A 25,200-nucleotide genomic window follows, 5' to 3' on the forward strand; every position below is an offset into this window, starting at 1 on the left:
AGTTAACACAATTAATTCTTTGAGATAACGGTTTTTCCTTTTTTTGCAAATCTGAAAAACCACGTAGAATCGAAAAAAATTCCTCATTCCTTATTTTCTGAAAAGCTCGAAACCATGCGTTTTTTTGTATTTTTCCCATAAAATATTTATTTACTTAGTCGTACACATTTCAATTTCTTTAATAAAATATATTATTTGAAACCATTTCTATTTATTAATATTTGATTTTTCAATATTTATAATATATATATATATAAAGATTAATATAGAAAAAAACACCAATTTCTCTCTCGCCGCTTCATCTCTCGCTGCGCCGCCGCCGCCGCCGCCTCTTCTAAGTGTCTTGCTGTCTCTTCTCTGGCCGCTCAGTAAGGTTTGCAAAAGGATTGAAAAATATTTAGATTGATGTTTTTCTCTGATGCTTTTGAAAATTTGATGGTTTTCTCTGATGTCTTCGCTTTGTGTTTGCAAAAGTATCAAAAAATATTTGGTTTGGTTTGTTGTTAGATTAAGCTAAATGAATTTGCTTCCTGACAGGTTTTACTGAAGCTTTGCAAGGTTCTAGGGCAGTGAAGGCTTTGTTTTGGGTAGGGGAGTTGAAGGGTTTCTTTGACATGGATGTTGAGATGTATACCAATGGTAATGAATTCCTCTTCTGTATTTCTGGTTTGTGTTTCTCCTGCTGGATCATTTCTTATATCTAAATTTTCCTGCTTTTAATTTTTCTTCTACATTTCTGCTCTGTGTTTCCTAGTCATGGAAATTACTTTTATTTTTCCAGCTTAGATCAATATGATTTCTTCACTATTCATCTGAAAGTTTGCATTTTGAGACAGAATTGTTCATGATAATTTGCACAGTTGCACTCCATTCCAACATATTTTTTTATGTTCATATATGTAGGTATTATGTTTTTCTTTTGGATAAAGTGTCAGTTGGCATCTTGCTTCTAATTTAGGTTTCATGGTGATGAATCCAGTGTACCTGTCCATTTGCATGACTTTTAAAACTTTGGAGAAGGATTGATTGCAATAATGCAACAACAAGTGGAATAGGGAATTAAGTATATCAACAAGAAAAAACATAGTTGATGAAATAAGCTGTCAACTAGTGGATACCAGCTCAGTTTATTTTACTGATGGATTGGATTGGACTGGACTAACATGTGAAAGAATCTTTTTTTTCTTTAAAAACCCGACAGTTATGAGCACAAGTGATGTGTTCATACATGCTCATTATATGGTGACTATAAATTTAGAAGAGCACAAAATATTTTGCTAAATACTTTAGATTCATGTCGTGCAGCTTGGAGATGCAATTTTTTTTTTCTTTTAATTTATTGGTTTCTTGATTACCACCAGGCTGGAGAAAGGTTTGATAGTTTATGTTTCTGATAGTTGTGGTGTTCGAGATACATATGAGACAGATGGAAGTAATGTGCTAGCGGGGTCAGAACTACTGGTTGTTCTGGTATTAGCCTGCATAGATGTCTTTTGTTTTGCCGCTCTACATGCTTATGTTCTTCCCTGGAAGCTATTGGTTTGCTGTTAACCGAGTTAGTAGGTTCTTGAAGATATAGATCTATATATATATATATATATAACTATGTAACTATAATTATAATGAAGAGTGAGGGTTTATTTTTGTTGTTTTGGAGATTATGGTATTAATTGGAATACTGACATAAGTTTTCATACATAAACAGCATAAATGCAGAATCAAAATACAAGGAAAGACACTTTTCATGAATTCTCTGGAGTGACGAACTGACTTCTATAAAATAATGCAAGTGTAATTTGTAGGTGGTTTCCCATGTACTGTAGTGGGCTTTCCTTGTCCTGTTTTCTGCAGTTGCACTGACTTTACTGCTTGTTGTGCAATGGACAAACCAATGCAATGGTGGTAGTGATTATTGCCAGTTCTGGTTACTCATTAATGACTAGCCTTAGATTCACAAATAAGCTTGTCAATTGACTGCATTTAGATTTTTACTGAAAGTTCATGAAGAGCTGAACTGAAGTGTTTGATTCAACCACATATGCAAGTGAAGGCATGGGCATTTATCCTTTGTATCATTGTATTTCCTTGATCTTTTTGGCAGTTGGAATTTATGGTCAATCACCATGCTTGACTGTGAGATGTGGTTCAGCAGAGTTTTGGAACAGTCTTGTTCCTTTAGTGGGGAGTGGTCGGAAGCACTTAAGTTATGAATGCTAATATCTTTTATAGAGAGTTTGGACATAAGCGTATCCTTTGTGAGTTTGTTTCTATTGGTTTCCCTCTGTGGACATCTTTTTCTTTTCTGCTTTTTTGGATTTTGTGTTTTTTATTGGATTAGAGGTCAGAGAAGGAACTATGAATTTAAAGGAATCTGGTTCCTTCAGCTGTTTCTTGGTAGGCTATTTATGTTTCAATGATGCTTTTCCTTTTGTCAATTAGAAAGAATTCAATCCTATTGTCTTTGATCATAATATATCTGAAGTTGCTGTTGTGTAGATACTAAGCTAAAGTTGTTTTGAAAGCAGTTGATGACAGCTTGACACTCAACCATGTTAGACGGCTGTGCTAGATTATTCCTTTTCATATTTTTACATTTTTTGGTTTTCATTTTTTGTGTTCTCACACCACGGAGTTCCCTCTATTTAAGTTGTAATTATTTGGCAATTATGTGTGGTTAATTATGCATAACGATGTTGTGGGTGATAAGCTTTATGGTAGTGGCAAGTTCAGTAAGCGCCTCCCTTACTATCTATTAAGGGGATGCAAATTTAAAAACTCAGCATGAGATATTTCCTTGCTGATAAAATTCTTTGATCTGAACTTTTTAATTTTTTCTTATTCTGTGGACCCTCAGCATGAGATATTTCCTTGCTTATAAAATTCTTGGATCTGAATTTTTTATTTTTCCTTATTCTGTGTACCAAGTGACTTATGATATCCTGACTGCGATTTTTCTATATATCCTCACTGTTAATTCCATGAGCTATGAGTCTTTCTTCATTTTATCAGGGAGAGTGTGAAGCTGGTTGTTTCTGTCTATCTTTGCTTCAAGCTATTCCATTATCATTAGCATTTATAGCTTTTTTTATACATGGTTCTTTGAATGTTGATTTACATATTTTAACTGAATCTTGTAGGTGAATATGTCTTTGGCATCTGCTCTGTCACGCTTTAATAAGACTAGGGAGGAGAGGGATCAATTTAATGAGTCTATTAATCGAATTTTTTTGCATTTGAAAGCAAAGGTTTGAAGCTTTTTCTGATTTTGATGTTTTTGTCCCCAACATCAAAAGATGATCTGAAGTTTGCCATGTTTTTCAAAATATAGGAGGATGAGCTTTCTAGATCTGTTGGCTCATGCAAAGTTGAAGCAAATATTGTTCACACATGGATCAATTTCTTAGATGATACATGCCATCTCCAGTCCTCAAATTCAGAACTGAAGAAGAAGCAGATTGAGTATGCATGTTTTCTGTTTCTGATCAATAAATATTGCAAGTATCATTTTTTGTGGAAAAAAATAATAACAAAAGATAACAAGTTCCAGAAAGGAATAGGTGATTGGAGATTCTAGTCCAAAATTTTTGTTTCTGTTTCTTGGTCAATTTATCATGTCTTGGCAATCACTTTAATTCATCATTTTATTTTATTTTATTTTATTATTTTGGGTGCATTTTCTGATCATGAAGTGATTAGCTAGAAAGAAATGAATGCCATTTTCTGAAGCTGACTAAACAGCACCTTGTTGCATGCATGCAAGGTATTTCTCATGCTCTTTCAATTATCATGGTGTTTTTGAAGATGCTGATTTACAAATAGTATTATCCATCTATTTCCATTTGAATTTGCTAAATCTTTGTGATTCTGTTCTGTTGCTTCATAGGAAGAGTTGGGACAGTCTATCAGTGGGAACAGGACATTTGTGGATAATCTGACATTGATGGAGAGGTATCAATTCTCTCTACCAGATATGTCTGTACAAGCCTTCTTGTACATGTGAAAAGATCGACACTTTAACTGATTATGTGCTTTCATGTTTAGGATGTCAGAGGAGATGCAACCAGATGTAGGCAGTGCGGTAGAAACAAATCCACAGGAATTTTTTGAGGAAAAATATTTGGAAACTGAGACCAAGGTATATACTTCTATATGATCTCTTGTTCTTATCTCTGTGATTCTAGGTGGTTCCTTGCTCTTCAGTTTAGTAGTAGTAGTAGTAGTTCACTTTGATTTTGGTATCTTAAGAATGTTTACCTACTGTCTATTACCATGTTTTTTTTTGCAGATGCTAGTTTTTGCCCTGACAGGTATTTGCCATTTTCCACCCGTTTTGTTAACCACCTTTATATCCTAAGGCATACACCTAGCTTGTTAAAATTTTCAAATTGTGATTTCTCCAAATCCTAATCAGAAATAATAGTGCTCATTGCTGTGGTTAGCCCAAAGAAATTATGCGACCCATGTGGTGTCTCTCTATGTTAGGTGTGGAGTTGGAATTTCTAGTGACTTTAAATGAGAACATTGGATATATCATGGTGGTGGTAGGTGTACTTCTAATATTTTCTACCGAAGTCTGCTGAATTAAATAAAATTTATGGTGCCTTTGACAGCCATAAATTGGATTTTGCACAGGTTAAGAATTGGCTTTGCGGTGAGGTAAAAAGATTTCTAATTTGATTCTTTGATTTGTAAACATAGTAAAATGATTTTTATGACCAGTGGATTTGACATGGACCTGGACTTGGACTTTTTAGAGAAACATTGGAGAAGACATTAGGGGTGTTCACCATTGTTGTAGACACCGATGCTGATGAGGTTGATCTTGTCACCTGCTTGGAGCGAATCGTTGATGACAAACATGAAGGGTTTTCACTTGTTGAAAAATGAGGGTTTTGATTTTAACTCTATTGAGAAAACCTTTGAGACGAGAGATGTTTTGCTCCAGTGGTGGTTGTTGGCACATGAGAAAGTACACGACATGGAAATAGATTTTTATATATTAAAAAAATCAAGTTTAAATTATTTGTAAAATGTGAAAAATGCCCAAATATTTAATTTTCAGCAAATTTTAAACCACTAAAGTTTGATAAATAAGCTCGAATTTTAATTTTTTAAAATTTTTTATTTTTCAGCAAATTTTCAACCACTGAGGTTTGAGAATCTGAATTGTTTCACATTTTATTTATTTACTTTTGCTAAATTTTAAAATCAAATGAATGGGCATTTTTCATATTTTGCAAATAATTTAGAATGTGGCTTTTTTTTATATAAAAATATATTTCTATGTCACATTTTTCTCATGTGTCAACAATAATTGCCGCCGGAGCAAGATCTCTTCGGTCTCAAAGGTCATCTCTTTAAGATTTCAAATCAAAGCTCTTGTTGAAATCAAACATGAAAACCCTTCATGTTTGTCATCAACGATTCACTCCAAGTGGGTTGCAGGATCAATCTCATTGGCGCTGGTGCCTATGACGGTGAAGTCGATCTTCCATGATAGCATGGTTTGCTCTCTAGTTTCTTTTTCTTCTTTTTTTTTTCCTTAGTTACTGTAATTGTTTATCAATTATTGCTGTTAATTTTTATTTGATTGTTTTTAGTTAAATTGATATATGCATCTCAATCCTTGAGTTACATGATTTAGAACTTTTTTTGTCTTTGTTCACCTCTTGTTTATGATCTATATGAAGTTTGGAAGTTGCAAAATACCTGCTTTCTCTGCGGCTTTAACTAAACAGAAGTTTGAAGCTATCTTTTGTCTTTTTTTTTAATGCTTCTATAATGCAATCTCAGAGTTAGATAAAGTTGTGAAATCCAAGGTCTTTGTCATTGCTCTTGTAGATAAATAACAAATTAAGAACTTGTGAATTTTCTGATCGCTTGATGATGCCTGTCACATAGAAGTTTGAGATGATCAAATTTTGTATTAAATTATAATTTGTCATTCTATATGGATTTTTTAGGCCTCAAAAGGCTGAATAAGGTCGAGAATAAATTTGATTCTTATGTTGTTATATTGCTTTCTAAATTAAGAATTTCTTGCCAATTATCTGATTTCATTGTGCAAATCACATGAAACCGTTGCACTATTGAATTTATAATATTGAATTCTGTTTCTCTATGAATTTCTCAGGACCTCAAAATGAAGTATAAGAGGCAGAACAATTTCAAGTTGAGTTCCAATATTTTTGGGAGGATATGGTTTTCCATGCGGATGTTTCTCTTCAATGTGCTCTCTTTTGGTCCTATGCCTGCACACATCGCTTTCATTATGGACGGAAATCGCCGATATTCAAAGAAACATAATTCCAAAGAAGACACTGGACACAGTGCTGGCTTCTCTTCTCTAACATCTACTCTCCAATACTGTTATGAATTGGGTGTGAAGTATGTGACTGTCTATGCCTTCAGTATTGACAACTTCAAACGAAAGCCGGATGAAGTCCGATCCTTAATGAATCTTCTGAAAGAGAAGATTGATGAGTTGTTAGAGGAAACCAGCGTGGTCAACGAGTACGATATCAGAGTGAATTTTTGGGGCGAGTTAAATCTATTGACTGAACCTGTGAGGTTAGCAGCTAAAAAGGCAATGACAGTCACCGGCAAGAATACGGGGCCTGTGCTTTCAGTTTGTGTTGCTTATACTTCTACTCATGAGATTCTGCATGCTGTTCAAGAATCTTGTGCTAATGTGAATAAAATGCTTGCTGTAAGGTATTCTAATGAATGTATTAATTCCGCAGAAGGCTTGGTTTCGGTGGCAGATTTGGAGCAGCATTTGTACAGTGTTTCTTGCCCGGAACCTGATATTGTCGTTAGGACATCGGGAGAGTCTCGCTTAAGTAATTTTCTTCTGTGGCAGACGCCGTATTGTCACTTGCAAAATCCGGGTGCTTTGTGGCCGGAATTCTCTCTTAGGCATCTGGTATGGTCTATTTTGCAGTATCAGAGAGCCTATTCTTCCTTGCATGCAAAACGAATGAGGAGCAAGAAAAAATATTGATGTTTTGCTTCGAGTTCTTTTCCGGCATGAAAAACAATACTTGTGATGCTTGTGATACGATTTTTTAATTTTTTCTATGAATGAAGATTTTGAAGCATTCGGAATTTTGTCGAGAATTCACTCTTTTTATTGTGTCAACACAAAGATGCTAAAAAAAAGTGAGATTGGTATGTGTCTATTTGGAATACATTTATTATTCATCTCTAAATATAAATTTATGGATGCTTATGCTTGGATTAATTTTTTTTTTATCTTGTTCTCTGTGGATGCCAGAAATTAAATAAATTAATTAAAAAAAGGAAAACTTTGTACATTGAGCAGCAGAGATGTTCAGAATTTAAATGTTGAACCTTTTTAAGCATTTCAATCTGTAGTAATCTTCATTTGTAAGTATTTATCTTTGCTTGAAAGTTTGTGACTATTTTATACATAGATCAAAATCTCTCTAAAGATTTCTATAAATTGAAATTCTTTTCAAAAACTATGTTCATTTTCAATTGCTTAAGCGGCCAAATTTATATAGATAATGTGAATAACATTAACAATCATTTATATTTTTTGGATACGGATTTTTAAAATCTAGAGATATTTGATGGGAAACATTAGACCATGATTAAACAATTGTTATTAGTAGAGGTGATATACAGATTTTACAGTCAACTACTGTGTTGCTATATTGTTTGTTAGGCACTTATGAAGTGTTGTTAACTACTATCAAATATTGTATACAAATGGACAATGGCAATGAGATGCAAATTTAATAATCACTTTTAGACGTCTTTAGAAATAATAATAATAATAATAATAATAATCTATTTGTCTGAATAAATAGTCCTTAGTAGGCCTTTTATTTAGTTATTATTTTGCCTCTTCAACCTGAACTTTGATCATCAATGGAGATTGAGAAGGACAAGTTTCATTGTGGAATGATAATAAGGAGATGATCAGTAGAGATGAAGTTTAGGTGATTTAATTGCAGTATTCATCACTTCTAATTCAACTAGTTTATTAATTTTCAATTAAAACAATTAATACTTTGGTTAATGCTCAGAAGAAAAAATTCTCATAATATAATATCAAAACTAACATTCTAATGCATTTGATGCTGATCCTGTAATCAATTCTTAATTAACATACAAATTAATAGTAAATATATATTTATCATTTTTATTGGAGAATAATTATTCATTGAGAATTCTAAGTAATTAATGATTTTTTGATCCATTGACATTAGATCTACTAGACTACTGGGCGTGTCACGTCCCTGACATATTAGTTGTCCACATTTCATTTAAGAAAGAAAAATTATAAGCATGTTTTTTTTCAAGTGTTTATGTGCTTTTCTCATGCAAAGAAGGTTGGCATCCAATGTCATGCAGGTGCTTCACAGTTGTTTAACCATTGACATGCAATTGAGAAAAATAAAATTAAAAACAAACATGATCATTAAATGGAAAATATTTAGCAGATGAGTATGATTTGACTTTTGAGAAATATACCATGAATTCATGTTTGAATAATGTTTGTTAGATAATTCAAATTGAGTTTTGTCTTTATTTTAAGTTTTTAAAATAAATATTTTTTTAAATTATCATTAGCAGTGGCTTTTAAAGTATACCATACGCTCAATCATTCGGTATTATCACCGATAAGTTACAGAACCTTTGATGTCAATATGTCAAGAGACCATTAGTAGCAGTTTAATTTTTGTTAAGATAAAAAATATAGAAAAATTTATTATTAATTTATTTAATTTTGTTATTATTAAAAAGTTACAAAAAATTGTACAAAAAAGTATTTTAAGCAAGTCATAATTTAATTATATCATCTATTTGGTCATTCTTGTAAGAAAGCAGACAAATCAACATAAGTTCATTAAGCTGAGAAAAAAATAATTAAATTTATCTAACCACCTATGAATTCTTTGATTCATGAAATAAATTATTTTAATTAATTAATATAAATTTTTTTGGATAAATAAAAAAAAGTGAGTTTGTTTATATATAAGAGATATATATTTTTTATTCTTTTAATTTTCTTACATTCCAATTTTTAATCACATACAAAACACAAATTACATTTCGCCAACGACCATTTGGTTTATTAGCATCGTGCCCTTTAGTAGGGTGTCACCGAGTGTTGAGCGTAGCTCTTCGAGTTCGATCCCCATCTCGCATAAGGTGAGGGCACGGTTCGGTGATGAGCATGGCTCCTCCATGTGTTCGTCCAGTAGGGTTCGTGACATTGCTTTTCTCAAAATTACATTTCAAAACATATCTTTCCCTTGCTCAATTTGGTCCCTATTTTTATAATAAACAAATAAACACATTATCCCATATATATATATATATATTTACGTTTCAGACATATCCGGATAAATATGAATATAGAATAGGACAACAAATGATGTTTTGATCTCAATTGATACCAACGTATAACGTTCATTTTATTGACCTTTAGTACTTTTTTTTTTGTTAACATTTAATAAAAACACCCCCACATTATTTATTTTGCTAGTGACACTTTCAGAGGTGGGTACAACTTGATTAGGTAGGTTTGATAGGTTTAACCCACTTGGTCTGGTTCATAGTTTGGGTGAACCAAACACGGCCCCTACCTTAGTCGGGTCTAGTGGTTTTGGGTTGAATCGGTATGATAAGAATTATACGTATGTTTATCGTTGGATTTAAGCATATTATCCAGTGGTGTGAGTAGTGAAATGAACAACATTTATCAATAGTACTAACAATAGTGTCACTAATAGTGATATAAAAAAATACTGAATGGGATAAACAGTACAAAGTGGGATACATAGTTCTCGTATCATAATCGTTCGATCACCATCTCAATAATGACCCTTCAATCATAGCTATCCAACCAGATTTCACTCGTTGAATATTTTTTTTTTAAAAACTAACCAATTCATATGTTTCCAACTCAGTAATAACCCTTAACCATTGTTTTTTACTACTGCTGGTCGCTCTCTCTTCTCACCTTTATCTCTGTCTCTTTTCCTCTCTTATTTTTTGTTTTTTCTTAATACTCAGTGAAATGTCCACAACGAACGTATTGCTATATATTATGTATAGCAATCAAGCTTAAATTAAGCTTTTGGCCATTATTTTATATCTTAATCATTAAAAAAATAAAAAATATATACTATATATTTTTTAATAGATGGTAACAGAATCATGTACTCCAAAATGAATTGTGTATGAATGTTTTATTTAATGTTAATAATAAATAAACGTTAAACATTAAAAAAAAATATTTTGCCATATACAGTATTTACTTCATTTTGTAAGTAAAACCCAATAAAACCAAAAATAGAGAAAAGGACATCTTAGCGCGTTTGGAGAAGTGCATTGGCCATTCACAAGAAGCCACGTGTCGACCCTATCCTCAACCCATCCCTAATCCCTATCATGGGCCCCACACACTTGTACGGAAAGCTAGAGCCATTTGAAATATATAAAAAACCTTTTTAGAAAACCCATAAAATATAAATAAATTAATTTATAACATAACCATAGATTTTTTTTTTTCAAATTATTTAATAACACTGAATAACTTGTGATCTAGTGGACAACGGCACACTGACCCTATTATAAAAACTTGGTTTAATATCACAAACCCTTTATTATTAATGCTAGATTGCAACTTAATCCCCATGTTTTTAAGCAAATTATCATTATCCCTTTGTGCATGTTTCTAACCGTATACGTATTTATTATTAAAAAAAATGACCTCATTTGTCAAATTTTTTTTGGATATAATTTTTTTTAAAAAAATTAATGATAATAAACCAAAAACATTTGAAAACAGAGATAATTAAGTAATTTTTTTTGAATTATAAATGGTCAATAAATATTTAGCACAACATCATCAAATGATCAAAATGAATTATTTTTATCTGTGAATATGATAAAATAAAAGATGTTTATAAAAATAAAAATTTCCCCAGGACAAAATTATTACTTTAAATTTTATTTCTAATAAATGATATTTTGTTAAAGAAAATTGAAAAGAAAAAACCACCTCACCACAATGACCACCAATTCACCACCTCCCCTAGATTTTTCATTGCGAAATTACCATAATGCCCTCCAAATGACCATAATACCCTCCATAGTACCATTTGTCCTTCCCACTGTTCTATTTCTGACTTTACCTTCCCTTCGCTCTTTTTGCTTTATCTTTCTCTTTTGGGTTTAATTTTCAAGTGATCAGTGTTTTCACTTCAGAAACACTCTTCTTTAATCATTGCTTTTATTAATTTTGTAAGTGATTAACATTAGTACTCTTTAATACATACAAATGGTGAGTTTCTCACTTTCCCTTTTTTCTACCTTTGTTTATTTTCTTTTTAATTTTTGTAAAATTATTTATATGCCTTTATCCTGCTGGTTAAATTTTTCAAGTCATAAACACTCTGAAATTTTTAGTCTAAAAACAAATGGTAAAATCCTCAGTTTTTTTTTTTGATATATAATTCATCAATTATTTTTTTTTATAAATAAATATTACACATATTTTTTATAATATATATATATATATAGTATTTGCGAACGTTGGTAGAACAGTTGTATTAAAAATTAAAAAAACAAACAGATGAGGTGTTAGGTTGAGTGATGGAAAAAAATCCAGAGATGCTACTTAGAATTCCACTATGGTGGGGCCTGATGTTAGGGATGTTTTACAAAATATTTTTTTTAGAGACATTCTAAAAATTATATATACAGGGGCGGAACCAAGGGGGGGCTAGCAGGGGCTGAAGCCCCCCCTCGGCACCGGAATAATACTTTTTAAACAATATAAGATTTGGTGGTTTTCGATTTTTCTATAATTAATTAAATATAAAATATAATATTTGGACATATGGAAGTGTGGAATGTGGGTGTGCTTGAGTGGTTAGTGGGTCTATCCATATTGTTTGAGATATTTTGGTCCACCCAAGATCAAATCCCACTTGGTACATTTTTTTCACATTTTATTTTTTAATTTAAAAATTACTATTATTTCAAAATTTTAATAAAATAAATCTTATATACAAATTTTAGTAATTTAAAAAAATATTTGAATTGATCATGAGGCCTAACATATATATTCATATATGTTATAATGTACCATATATGCTATAGTGAAACAACAAAAGTTTTTTATAAACAATAGTTTGATTGTTTGTAGTGAGAAAGATCAATTTTTCTATATTTTAAAAAAAAATACGAACTTGAGATGTATTCTTATTAGTTGAATTATTGAAAATCTCATATATTTGCTATCGATAATAACAAAATTTTTAATTATACTTTATATTTTTTTAATATGTGTATTCAAATTTTGGTCATATTAGCACATTATTCTTCATTAAAATAATTATTTTATTAGATTATTTTTTTACTTTTTATTTTTTTTGTTTTGCTTTTAGGCTTCAGCCCCCCCTACCATCAAGTTCTGGTTCCGTCTCTGTATATATATATATATACACCTTCATTGGCATTGAAAAAGCAAAAGAGAGAATGGGTAAGTAGAAAGAGGTTAGGTGTTTAATGTGATAAGTTTGGACGAATCCACTGATAGAGAATGGGCGATGGTGGCGGAGATATCAATTTTCAATCCAGGGACGTCCCAAAAGATTTGTGCTCTATGTATATATACATGTATCTATATGTCATTCAATGTAATGAACAATATCACTGTGTTTATAAATAGTAACATAATAAAAAATACCAAATAAACTTTAATGAATCCTATTAACTCCTAATTAATATGCACTCTAGCGGCTTAATAATTATTAGGGCATCTCCAACCATGATCCCAAATCCCAAATTTGGGGTCATGGTTGGCTCCAACCCAACCCCATTTCCTACCCCAAATTGCACCCCAAATTTGGGGTCCCACATATTTTAAATTTTTTTATTCAATATTTTTTTTATTTTTATTATTATAACTAATAAAACCTTTAAGATATTAATTTATATAATTAATACTTTAATTAAAGTAATATTTTAATATAATTATAAGTAATATTTTAAATTAATTTTAAATTTTATGTGTAATTAATTATTTAACAATAAAATTCTTAATTAAATTAATATATGATAAATTTATTAAACTAAAATAGTTAAAATATACTAAAAACAATGAAAGAGACATGCACTATGAATTTATAACAGAATACATTCATAACAAAATAGATAATAATACATAAAAATTTATAACAAAATACATTCATAACAAAATAGATAATAATACATAAACATTCACCGATAATAAAAAATGAGATGTGTAAAAGAATATTCTTTTTTGGGGTTAGATTTGGGGTTTGTGGTTGGAGTATAATTTACTGTAGTGGAACCAAATTTGGGATTTGGGGTTAAAATTTGGGGTTATGGGTTGGAGATGGCCTTATACTCAACTGCTGATGTCCACAATTAATGTATCTTCATATATATATATATATATATATATGACCTATTATCTAAAGATGTCTATGATAACCACCGGATAGTAATCCGACGGCTATTATTATTATGAATAATAGAAACTATGTTTTACAGTGTTATACAGTAATTATGAACAGTAAAAAGTTATACAATATTTATATAAATAAATAATCATTAAATAATAAATCAATGACTTAGATTTAAAATGTCTTTAGATTTTAAATCTTAAAATTTACCTGAATGATTATATATATATATATTATATTCTCTCTCTTGTTTTTTTAGACTTCATTCTTCTATCTATCCACAGTGTTTTTTAGCCATAAAAGGATGTGACTTCCTTTCTTAGTGTCCTACACTCCTACCCCATAAATGCATAAGGGACCTCTTTTGGATAGATAAGAATCCAACTAAGCAACCATGAAGTTCTCATTAGTCATAGCATAAACAACAGAGGCGGCTCCAAACTATTTAAAATAATAATAATAATAATAAATAAATAAAAAAAGTCACTTCAAAGAGATAAAGAGAAAAAGTATCACAATTTTTACCATAAAAGAGGGCCTTAGTCTTTCCCTCTATCTTTTGTTTCCCTTCAAGGTAACCAATCAGTGCTTTAGATCCATCTCCCAAGGCTCTTTCCTCTTGCTTTCATTGGTAAGTTCCTTTTCCTCTCCATTCCCATCCCTTTCTCTTCTTTCTTTGTCTCCATATCACCTTCTTCTTCTTCTTCTTCTTCATTATTCCTTCTCTCACGTCCTTCTTGTTGTTCTTGTTGTTGTTGTTGTTGTTGTTGTTGTTGTTGTTGTTGTTCTCTTGTTCTTGTTGTTGGTGATATATTGTGTGAAATTAATTACTAAGATGGCAAGGGAGAAGATAAAAATAAGGAAGATTGACAACGCCACTGCAAGGCAAGTAACCTTCTCAAAGAGAAGAAGAGGGTTGTTCAAGAAGGCGGAGGAGCTTTCTATCCTTTGTGATGCTGAGGTTGCTCTCATCGTCTTCTCGGCCACTGGCAAACTCTTTGAGTTCTGCAGTTCAAGGTTCTTCTTCTTCTTCTCCATTTTATTTTATTATTTTTTTTCCTCTTGTTTTATATTTAGATCTTGCTTACTAACTTCATACAATGGTTTTATGTATTGCATTTAGGTGAGTTTATTTAGATGAATGTTTATGAGGTTTTGTAGGTTTTGTAGTTTTTTTGTAGTTTTTTTGTTTTAAGGTTTAATCTTGTGATGATCTTAGTTGGTATATATGTGTTCTTGTTAGTGTTCTTGATGAACTTTAAGGGGAATTATAATTAACATTTAACACTTGTTTAATTGCAAATTAGTTGTGAGTTGATATAGTTCAAGATTTCTTTATCTATTTAATTAGTCGATTTCGTATCGATAAAATTATGTATATATTATCATATTGATTCAAAGTAGTATATATTCTGCATGGAATGTATACCTTCATGTTTTAATGAGATATGTAAATAATGTAAACATTATGCTATTTGGAATTTGACTAAGAACAATGTTGGTTCATATTGGTTATTAATGAGAGGATGTGATTTAAGATGGCATTAATTGCTTTCCAATTTATACATATGTGATTTTTACAATCTTGTATATCTACATAATCAAATGAAAATTCATAGGGACTATATATTTAGTTTAGATATATATAAGCACAAGAATTAATGGCTACCTTTGAATTCACTGTATCCCATCTTCTTAAATGCATTCTTTCCATCAAAATCAGCCACTTGAATTGTTTGCCATTAATTGTTTGCATTTTACACTTGTAATTTGTTAAAACTTCTTGATTTTGTTGCTAATTCTATATATGTTTTAGTCATGAAAACATACTAGTTTTTTGGTCCAGTAAATTTTATTATGGTATCAAAGAAGCCATTTCATGGACTGAAACAACTCGAAGGTTGTCGTAAGCCTTCACAATACTTTATATGTTCAATTTTTGGTTGTGTAATCCGGAATATCAACATTATTTCGAATCTTATAATCGAGCACTTAATCACATGATCATAAATGAGACTGAAAATAAAAAAAGAAGAAATGCTTCCATCTTTATTATGAGTAAGTTTCGCAATATTTCTCTTGTTCAACAACACTTTTTCTTTTTTTTCTTTTAAAGTTACTCCACTTTAGAGAAAAAACAAAGTAGCATAATTCCAAGATGAGCTAGAAGCCACATTAGCACTCAATTTTCTTGAAAATTCAACAACCAAACATGGAAAAGAAGGACTAAATGTTTAATATTACAAAGAAATTTCACATCATTTGGACCAAAGATAAATTGCTTGTCATTCTCAAATTAAAGCATTATAACCATACTTAAGATTAATTGATAAGATCAATTATTGTCCTTTGGAGAATAATTGTGTCCTTTTTCTTGACTTGATGGATAGTGCTATTTTTTCCGATGTGTTTCTTCCCTTAATATATATGACTGTTCTTCTTGATGTAAATCAACTGATCTACCAAAAAGGATTGTCTATATGTCTCTTTTATGTGGAAGTTACACAAGGAACCTACTTCTAAATAACACATATGATATGATACTTCTATCAATACTTAATTGCCAATTAGATCACTGGATTTGCAAGATTGTGTTTGTAACTGTCTTTATGCAGAGTTAACTAAAATTCTATCTGACTTAATTAGTTAATGAATTTGTTAGTTATATAATATATATATAGGATGTTGCCTCATTTATATGTATTAGATATGATATTTTAGTGTTATTATTGTCATTATTATCATCATCATTATCATCATTGATCATTAGAGTCATCAGAGACCTTCTATCTATTCATTATAAACTTTTCAGTTTCTGTTGAATGAAAGTAAGTGTTGATCCATGTTAACTAATTAAGAAGGCTCTTTGCATCAGATGGTTTTCTATTATTATTCCTTAAAACATTTGGGAAGCCCTTTGGGGAGAAAATCATGTTCTATGAGCCTCACCGGAAGAAGTTTTACTGGCGGATAAGTCACTTAAGTGGATTGACTTTCTCTCGGTTCAGATGTTAATTTGCTATGAAGTGGGGAAGTGGTATTCTCCCTATTGTAGCACTTTTTAATTTGATTTGAACTAAACTCGCTTCAACATTTTTCACCGAAATGAATGAAATGAAATTTTATATAAACTCACTTCCCCTTACTTCAGGATTTCTTTTATTTTTTATAAGAAGAACACTAGAACTATTAGAAGTGATATTAACTTCTAACCACTTAAGAGAAGTACTAATCCCCCATTTCTTGACTTAGTGAATGCCCTCTAATTTGAGTAAAAGCTCTATCATGAAAATTGTGATAACTTGAGAAAATGAGGTGGAAATAAAGGTGTTAATGTGTTGCTTGATGTGGATCGAACCCATACTAAATGGCTTCGGGTGAGACATAAATGAATTCGTTAATTCACTAGTAAAAATCAAGTCGGGTCATGAGTTAATAATCCGCTGACCAGCCTAATGACTTGTGTAAACCATATGACATGTATAAATATATAATTATATTAATCTTGGAATTTTTATTAACAGAATAATTTTTGAAATATTTTTAGCTTTCTGGTAAGTGTTTTTAGATGAAAACAATGTAAAGATTATCTCAATAAAGCTTTTATAAGCATTTATTTCATAATAATTAAATCATCTTAAATCAGTCATTCTGAAAAATTAAGGTCAAAATGATTTTGATGACAAAGTTGTGAACGAGTTAGTGGACCAATGCGGTTTGATCCTTCCTCACACATTTAATATGTCCTCTTAGGAGATAGTCTTCATGTGTGTGTGTGTATATTTGTCCATGTGCATAAGTGAAAGGGATAAATTGTGCCAAAGGGTTTTTAGTCTAGTGATACTGACCCCACTATGTAAAGTTTGGTTTATAAGACTTTCATTGCGTAGATTCGAATTGTGTTGGATGCCATGGTATGAAAAAATCCTTGGTGTGGAACAGGCTTACAATGCAATATTATCCCATAATGGTAGGTGAGGGATGCATAGCGGGATAATTAATTCTCGGCTATGCGTATGCTTTTAACTGTATATACACTTGTCGTATTTATAAAAAAATAAAGGAATAAATTCTTGGATTGACATAAAAATGGATGAATGGATGGAATCAAATAGAGGACATATTTCCCAACTTTTATATTGTTTTGGAATAAGATATTATTAGAATAATGAAACATGTCTTAGATTATCAGTGTCTTTTTTTCTGGGAAGAAGTGTTGGTAAGTGTTTTTTACGTAAGCGTTTACTATTTTAGATAATAAGAGAGAAAATTTATTAATAATAATAAGTTTAATTTACTAAAAAAGCGATTCCAAATTTACTATCTAATTCTCTTCTGTTGGGGGTGTTCATTTCACTGTAAGGGAAGGGAAGTTAGGAAATGAGGGAAGTGTCACTTTCCTGAAATGGGGGAAAGTGATATCACTTCCAAGACTTCTATGTTCATTTGTCAGAAAGTGAAAATAGAACCGAAGAATTTAGGTGTTGGATGAAATTTTATGAGTTCAAAAAAGATTTTAGAAGTGAAAAGAAATTAGTTTTTATAGATTGACTCACATTGGGTTTAGTTCAAAATCCACTTCAGTCGGAAGTGGGGGAAATGTCACTTTCCTCACTTCAGCACAGATAAACACCAGAAGTGGGGGAAGTCAGACCACTTCCCCTCACTTTCCCTGAAATGAACACCCCCACTGTAAGTCATTGGAAATTCTAAGAAAAAAATTCTATATAAAAATAAAGGAAAAAAAATTCTAAAAAATTCTAAAAAAATTTTGTAGTACTTTTCATTTCTAATTTAATTCAATTAAGATATCTGGAAAGGATCAAAACGAATATATTTCGTGTAGTTAAAAAACTAAATTATACGTGTTTGTGCCATATTTGTATAGTTCAAATCTGAAGAACAGGGGAAAAAACATTTTTTTTTTTTTATATATATAGTTTACGTTCCAAAGTGACAATTATTTGTGCTTGGGGGTTGTGGCCTTATTTTGTTGTACCTAACCACATTTAGTGGTTGATGACTTTTGTATATTTTTTTATCTTAATTTAAAGTGGTTTATTCATTTTTTCAAAAAAATAAATAAATAAAACAATAATATAATGACAATTGTTTAAGCTAAAAACCCAAATACAAGCTGAATAATAGATAAAGAAATATTTAGTTTAATCGAGACAGTAATGCACAATTGGCTTTTGATTCAAATTGAAATGTTAGATTTGGGCCATATATATAACTAGATTAAGAGCTCGTTTCACTTCTAGATGAAAAAAAGTATTTATTTCATGCATGGTTTTTGGAAGCGCATTTGTTTATAACTGCTTTACATGAGTTACACGTTTGGATACTTAGGACTTGTTTGGATGAGCTTTTGGAAAACCCAGAAGTGCTTTTTTATAAGTTAAGCACTTCTGGGTTCAAAAAAAGTTGTTTGTATTGGCTTTTCTGCAAAAGCAGAAGCTGTAAAAAAAGCTGAAAAACAGCTTTTTTCAGAAGCTAGTCATGAGCAGCTTCTGAAAAAAGCTGTTTTTTAGCTTATTTTTACAGCTTCTGCTTTTACAGAAAAGCTAATACAAACACAAAATATAAAAAGTGCTTAACTTACTATGGAAAAGCACTTTTTCCAGAAGCACTTCTACTAAACTTAAAAAAAAGTGCTTTTTTGAAAAGCCAACCCAAATAAGGCCTTAATCTATAATTATTATTATTATTTTTGGGTAAATTAAGACTTGTGGTTTACTTTGTGTATTTAGGTGTTTTTGTGAAAGTGCTTCTGAAGTATGAAATTATTATGAAAGACATATTTATATATAAGTCCAATCAAAATTTTCTTATATACAAATCTAACATAATTAAGTTAATACTCATGTAATATATTCACACCTAATTAACACTCCAGAAGAGGAACAAACCAAGTGAACAAGATGACAAAGGGTTTATATTGAAAAAAAACTATAGTTTTATATTATATCTAGGGTTCAAAAGTAATATTGTGATTTCTGTTAAGAGTATGTTGGTCAAAATAATTTCTGTTAAGAGTATTTTGGCCAATGAGTCTTTTTCACCCTCCTAATTTTTTTTTAAAAATGGCTTCCGAAAAAACACAAAAACTGCTACTATGAATCTAGATGTGTTTATTTCATGAATTTAGCACTTTTCGGCCACAAACATTTACAGTATGAGTTTATAACCCGATGATATAAGTATTAATTCCTTAATTATCGATTTTACTATATACTTTTTTTTAATGTCAAAATAAAACAATATCAAAGACTTTATGCTTGATAAATAATAATCTCTATCATATGTTTCTTACATAATTTGTAATATTTCACTTTCCTCGTGCCTCATGAATGATTTGTATAATAAATCAAAACTTTTACACTTTCAATATTTTTTCTTAAAAATCTTCACCTTGAGGACCATGATAAAATGTTGTATTATACCAAGACTAATAACAAAAAGAACATTAAACTATTATTTATTTATTTATTTATTATCATATATTGAGAGGCACTATTGAATTGGATAAGAACCATCCTTTCCAACCTTCTGTTTGCCTTGTTTCACCATGTGACTAAATTCTTATTTCTTCTCTACTATTCTGTATTTATTATTATTATTGTTGTTGTTGTTGCTATACTCATGCAAAACTTTATTATTGCATATATATACACAATCTTTTGGAGTGTATTTTAATCAATTATTCTCTTTATTTTGACTCTGTATAAGAATGGCAAACTTATATTTTGGTGAAAGATTTAGTTATTATTATTTTTTTTAAAAAAAGTCATATTCTTAGGAAGTGTAACTTGCAATAGGAAAGAGTACAGTTAATGGACATGAACATATTAATGAAACTTGATTTAGATGGTGAATGTATTGTGATTTATCCATTTTTATCAAAAAAATGGAAGTAATTATGATATGAAATTTAAGTTGTGACAAGTTTTTTGTTCTTTGAAATATAATACAAGTTTTGGATCATCATATGTTCATTTTTAGATAATGGAACAGCAAATTATAACTTGGATTTCATTTTTGAAGCATGAAAGATGTCATCGAAAAACATCGTATTCGTTCAAATGAGGGAACAAGTTCAGATCAACCTGCTCTTGACTTTCAGGTAAGCTATTCTTTTACTCATTCTTAATTTTCATGTCATTCTGAATTTTAGTAACAAAGATATATTACTGAATTTTTTGTGTTGTTATGATTTAAGAAATCAAATTCTTGTGGATGAAATATGAGTTGTTTTATTGTCCTGTGCTTTTCATCTATTTTGATACTGAATGTTACTTTAATACTGAGATTTTTGTGTTCAAAGTTAGAGAATAGTGACTTTGCAAGATTGAGCAAACAAGCTGAAGAATCAAATCATCAACTCAGGTTTTTTCTATGATTATTTACATATGCTAATGCATGAATTGGAAAAAGAAAAATCAATCATATTAATGAAAATATGTGTTTGTTGTTTATCAATTTACAGACAATTGAAAGGAGAAGAGCTTCAAGGCTTAACAATTGAAGAACTACATAAATTGGAAAAAAGTTTGGAAACAGGACTTAGTCGTGTGCTTGAACGAAAAGTATGTTTGTCGATCCTTTGTTTGTGTGTGTGTGTGTGTGTGTGTGTGTTTTTTATGCGGATAATTTCATTTGAAACAATCGAAAAAATTCATGTTTTCTCAGGGTGCTCAGATCATGGAACAAATTGATCTCCTTCGAAGAAAGGTATTGAGATAAAAATATCTAGTTTGATCTTATTTGTGACGTTGAATGGAGTAGGATCATGTTTGGATTGTTGTTTCAATGTACAAATGCAGGGAGTGCAGTTGATGGAGGAAAATATACAGTTACAACAACGTGTGATTGAAATTTCGAAGGCCGGGAAGCAGACAATTGTTGATACAGAAAATCCCGTCTTTGAAGACGGGCAATCCTCTGAATCTGTCACTACTGCTGTACAGTCTGGAGGGCCTCAAGATTACGATGATAGCTCCGATACATCCCTCAAGTTAGGGTATGCAAACTAATTAAACCATGCATTTAAAATATGTGCACTTGATCTTAAAGTATTGGTTAAATACGTAGAGCAGTATAGTCTAAAAAATGTTACATGTTACATGTTAATCATTATAAATCGATTTGATACATTTTTGAAGTGTCTGCGGTATTCCACATCTCCCAAACTGCGGAATGCAAACAAAGCAAATATACATTCAATACATTGATACGGTACACTCTTAAAGTATCGGTAACATTCCATGATATGTTCTCAAACAAAGCGAAAAATACACTTAACATATGTGCAATCAGTATAGTTTAAAAGATGTTGGATGTTATATGGATAGCATTATGCATAGATTTGGTAGTTTTAAAAGTATCGGTTATATTCCGTTACATCTCGTAAGTGTAGTGTCGGACATTTCATACAGTGAAATGTAGGGAACATATTGAATATTTTTAGCGTGACGGAAAAAGACTTTGGTAGCATAAGTGTGATCGGGTAACCGACAAGCATTGACGATGAAAATGCACTCCCACTCTTAACAATGATATGCTATTAATCTTAAACAGTATCTCAGATTCTTTTGATCTGCATCATTATAACTGCAAATTGTGCCATATGACCAATTACTGTGACTAGCACTGACCTCATTATTTCTGAAAACATTTCTGAAACATCCAAACTCTTTGATTAAATTCTAATTCTAATTCATCTTTTGGATTAATTGCAGGCTCTCATGCTCTGGTTGGAAGTGAAGATTAAAAATCTCTTTTAATTTATTCTGAAACTATGTATAAAATCACTATGAAATGCAAAGAATGGAAAGCACTATGAAATGAAATACCAATCAGACAATAACTGAATGAACATGAGAAAACACAACTGGAATTCATTTCTGCAGTTTCCATGTTTGGGAAAGAAAAAAAAAGTATTTATATTTAATTATTATGAATTGGACATGCTTGTGTGTTTGGATATGCATGGTTGGCCAAATGTTGGGAGATCAAGTGGAAGAACTGTTGGCATTATTATTATTATTTATTTTTTTTCTGCATTATTTGTGGTTGTTGATGTCAATTGTCAAGCATTTCTTGTCAACACACAAACATGGAAATCTTCAGTGGGCCAATACAAAGATCATAGAAATGTATAGGGGTATTTTTGTCAATTAACACTTAATGGTATTTTTCATATATACCCTTGAAAAAAAAATCAAAGATTTATATGTATTGTATTGGAATCTTGAAGGGGCATTATTGAGAACACAGAAATGTTTGCTATTTCTTTAGGGGTGTTTTTGTAAATATACACTTAATGGTTTTTTCCATATATACCCCTCAAAAATCAAGATTTATATGTATTATAAGACCCTTCCAACCTTGAAGGGGCAAGAGAAATGTTGGCTATTTATTAAATATTTCTAATAGTTACTAAAAATTTAATATTTTTGTGTGACCACCCCTAACAAATAAACTCATTTTATTCATTAAATCTTGAATCCTAAAAAAATTAAGATAGTAAATAAAAATTAATATTTTTAAGTTTAGTTTAGAAATTTAAATAAAAAATTATATTTTTATTATCATAAACAATCAATATTTTATAGAATTTACAATATATTCAAGGACATAACCAAGGTTTTTTTAGGGGAGCAAATAAAAAAATTAATATTCAATTTTTTTACTAAAAATAAAAATAAATTTAATTTATTTATATTAAAAATAAATGATGAGGTTTTAATATTTCAACATCAAGGACAGATGATGGTTCACCTTCAATAATACCTTTTATTGGCAAGCAAAAGGTTGGTGATGTGGATTGAATGCAGATAGAATTAAAATATTTAAATAATGAAGTTGTTTAGGTGTTAGACTTTAGTTGAAGTTCATATGAAAAAAATCTTGCTTTTCATTGAAGTCTTTAATCATCCAAATAGCATCTAAATACACCACACTTACATTGTTTCTCATTGATTTACTTTAAATTATTATTATTATTTTTTAATTTAAATTAACCTTATATCTTTTTGAATTGGTTTATGATTTTTTAGGATTTTATTGGAAATAATATTTTTTTTTTAAGTTATAGAACCACTATATAATTTTTTTTACTCTATACATACTAGTTTGTAAAATGCTAGGCATGATCCATTCCCTCAGTTTCATCTTTGAATATATTTTAATGGTGTATATATATATATATGAACAACTCAAAATTTAAATGGTCATATGGTTAATGGAATTCTGTATTACTACTGGGAAAAGAATTAGCTGGAACGTAATTCTTAAGTTATATTGATGGGAATATAGCCAATTTTTGTTTTATTGGTAAGAGTAATTGAATGAAAATATTACTTTGTTTGGTTTTATAAAAAATTTACCTTAACAATTATTATTTTACTAAAATACCCTTAATAGCTGTTAAATAGATTAAAGTTGATAATATTTACTAATGTAGATAGAAAAGTTGTTTAATAATAAATATTTGTTATTATTTTAAAAAATGAATTCAATATTAAATTATTTAATTTTAATTAATTTATAAATTTAAAATAATTATTTTTTAAATTAGATAGCTGTTAAATAGATTAAAGTTGATAATATTTACCAAAGTAGATAGAAAAGTTGTTTAATAATAAATATTTGTTATTATTTTAAAAAATGAATTCAATATTAAATTATTTAATTTTAATTAATTTATAAATTTAAAATAATTTTTTTTTTGTAAAAATAATAATTAAATTAAACTTAATTATTTTAAATAAATATATATATATATATTTTCCTCCAATTTACTTATTTAATATTTGAAAAAAATTTAATCTCAATTTTTTTTCTCCTACAAAATATTTAAAATTTTTTAAAAGTTGGTGTATTAGAAATTATATTGAACTTAAGAGGAAAAAAAAATTACATTCTAAAGAGAATATGCGATTACCATCTCTTAAAACAGTAATAGTATTGATCAAATTATCAAATTTTGGGAATATGATATTTTCATCTTAAATAACCAAAAAAGATAATGTAATTAGTCTATTCCTGAGATAATTATGATATTACCTCTAACTATAAGCCACCTATATAACATTTGATTTTATTAAGAAGTTCCAGACGTAGACGAATTTTCAAAAGTAATAAGACAAAACCAAAATATTTATAAATTTTTGGGGAAATAATCTAAAGTACAATAATTGTTCTTTTTTTTTTTATGCGTTCTATTTATGAGTTTGATTGATTCATGTCTCGATATATATATATATATATATATATATATATATATATATATATATATATATATATATATATATATATATATATATATATACGCCAACAAATTGAATTTTAAAAGAAATAATTGGTATTGATTTTATTGAGAAGTATGCACACAATGAAACAAATTTTCATAAAAATATGAATATATATATATTCCATGTAATTGGCGAATAATTTCTTGGCCTATTAATGTCATGTCTTTTTGCATAGAGTGTTTTTATGAGAAGCACACATGATTGAACCCTTAAAAACTTTTAAGGTGAAAGTAACAAAAATCAATATATGAAACCACTTCCAAGTCCTCATAGTCTTCCTACCACTTCCCCCCCTTTTTTTTTTAATTAAATTTTATTTTTATTTTCCCATTGGTACCCAACAAACAAGAGATGAGCATTTATATCACTTTCAATGTAAATGTTTATTAGATTTATCAATCTCAATT

General features: G+C 29.7%; 2 protein-coding genes across 11 annotated transcripts; both read left to right on the forward strand.

The window, feature by feature from the left end:
• Nucleotides 1-273: 273 nt before the first annotated feature.
• LOC120282249 (dehydrodolichyl diphosphate synthase CPT3-like) lies at nt 274-7,102 on the forward strand. 9 transcript variants are annotated; one of them, XM_039289017.1, is made up of 8 exons: nt 274-373; nt 538-639; nt 3,138-3,245; nt 3,329-3,459; nt 3,690-3,760; nt 3,884-3,948; nt 4,042-4,135; nt 6,134-7,102. In XM_039289017.1, exons 6-8 carry the CDS (start codon nt 3,941-3,943, stop codon nt 7,001-7,003), a joined length of 972 nt encoding a protein of 323 aa, XP_039144951.1. In that variant the 5' UTR covers nt 274-373; nt 538-639; nt 3,138-3,245; nt 3,329-3,459; nt 3,690-3,760; nt 3,884-3,940; the 3' UTR covers nt 7,004-7,102. The 9 variants fall into 9 exon arrangements, with proteins under 9 accessions (XP_039144951.1, XP_039144954.1, XP_039144955.1 ...); XM_039289020.1 differs by having other exon boundaries at nt 3,697-3,760; XM_039289021.1 differs by having other exon boundaries at nt 3,701-3,760.
• A 6,921-nt stretch (nt 7,103-14,023) lies between these two features.
• Nucleotides 14,024-22,445, forward strand: LOC120281773 (MADS-box protein SVP-like). 2 transcript variants are annotated; one of them, XM_039288466.1, is made up of 8 exons: nt 14,024-14,106; nt 14,311-14,492; nt 20,523-20,601; nt 20,803-20,864; nt 20,965-21,064; nt 21,168-21,209; nt 21,302-21,498; nt 22,217-22,445. In XM_039288466.1, the coding sequence occupies exons 2-8, from the start codon at nt 14,311-14,313 to the stop codon at nt 22,239-22,241; spliced, it is 687 nt and encodes a 228-aa protein (XP_039144400.1). In that variant the 5' UTR covers nt 14,024-14,106; the 3' UTR covers nt 22,242-22,445. The 2 variants fall into 2 exon arrangements, with proteins under 2 accessions (XP_039144400.1, XP_039144401.1); XM_039288467.1 differs by lacking the exon at nt 14,024-14,106 and having other exon boundaries at nt 14,205-14,492.
• The last annotated feature ends 2,755 nt before the right edge of the window (nt 22,446-25,200 follow it).

The sequence above is a fragment of the Dioscorea cayenensis genome, chromosome 18 (genome assembly GCF_009730915.1).
Source record: "Dioscorea cayenensis subsp. rotundata cultivar TDr96_F1 chromosome 18, TDr96_F1_v2_PseudoChromosome.rev07_lg8_w22 25.fasta, whole genome shotgun sequence".
NCBI classification, from domain to species: domain Eukaryota; kingdom Viridiplantae; phylum Streptophyta; class Magnoliopsida; order Dioscoreales; family Dioscoreaceae; genus Dioscorea; species Dioscorea cayenensis.

Coding starts and splice junctions, on each gene's coding strand:
- LOC120281773 (XM_039288466.1), top strand. CDS start 14,311: ATGGCAAGGGAGAAGATAAAAATAAGGAAGATTGACAACGCCACTGCA. Junction 20,865..20,964: donor GAATCAAATCATCAACTCAG/GTTTTTTCTATG, acceptor ATCAATTTACAG/ACAATTGAAAGGAGAAGAGC. Junction 21,210..21,301: donor TTGATCTCCTTCGAAGAAAG/GTATTGAGATAA, acceptor GTACAAATGCAG/GGAGTGCAGTTGATGGAGGA.
- LOC120282249 (XM_039289016.1), top strand. Junction 4,136..6,133: donor ATTTGGAAACTGAGACCAAG/GTATATACTTCT, acceptor TGAATTTCTCAG/GACCTCAAAATGAAGTATAA.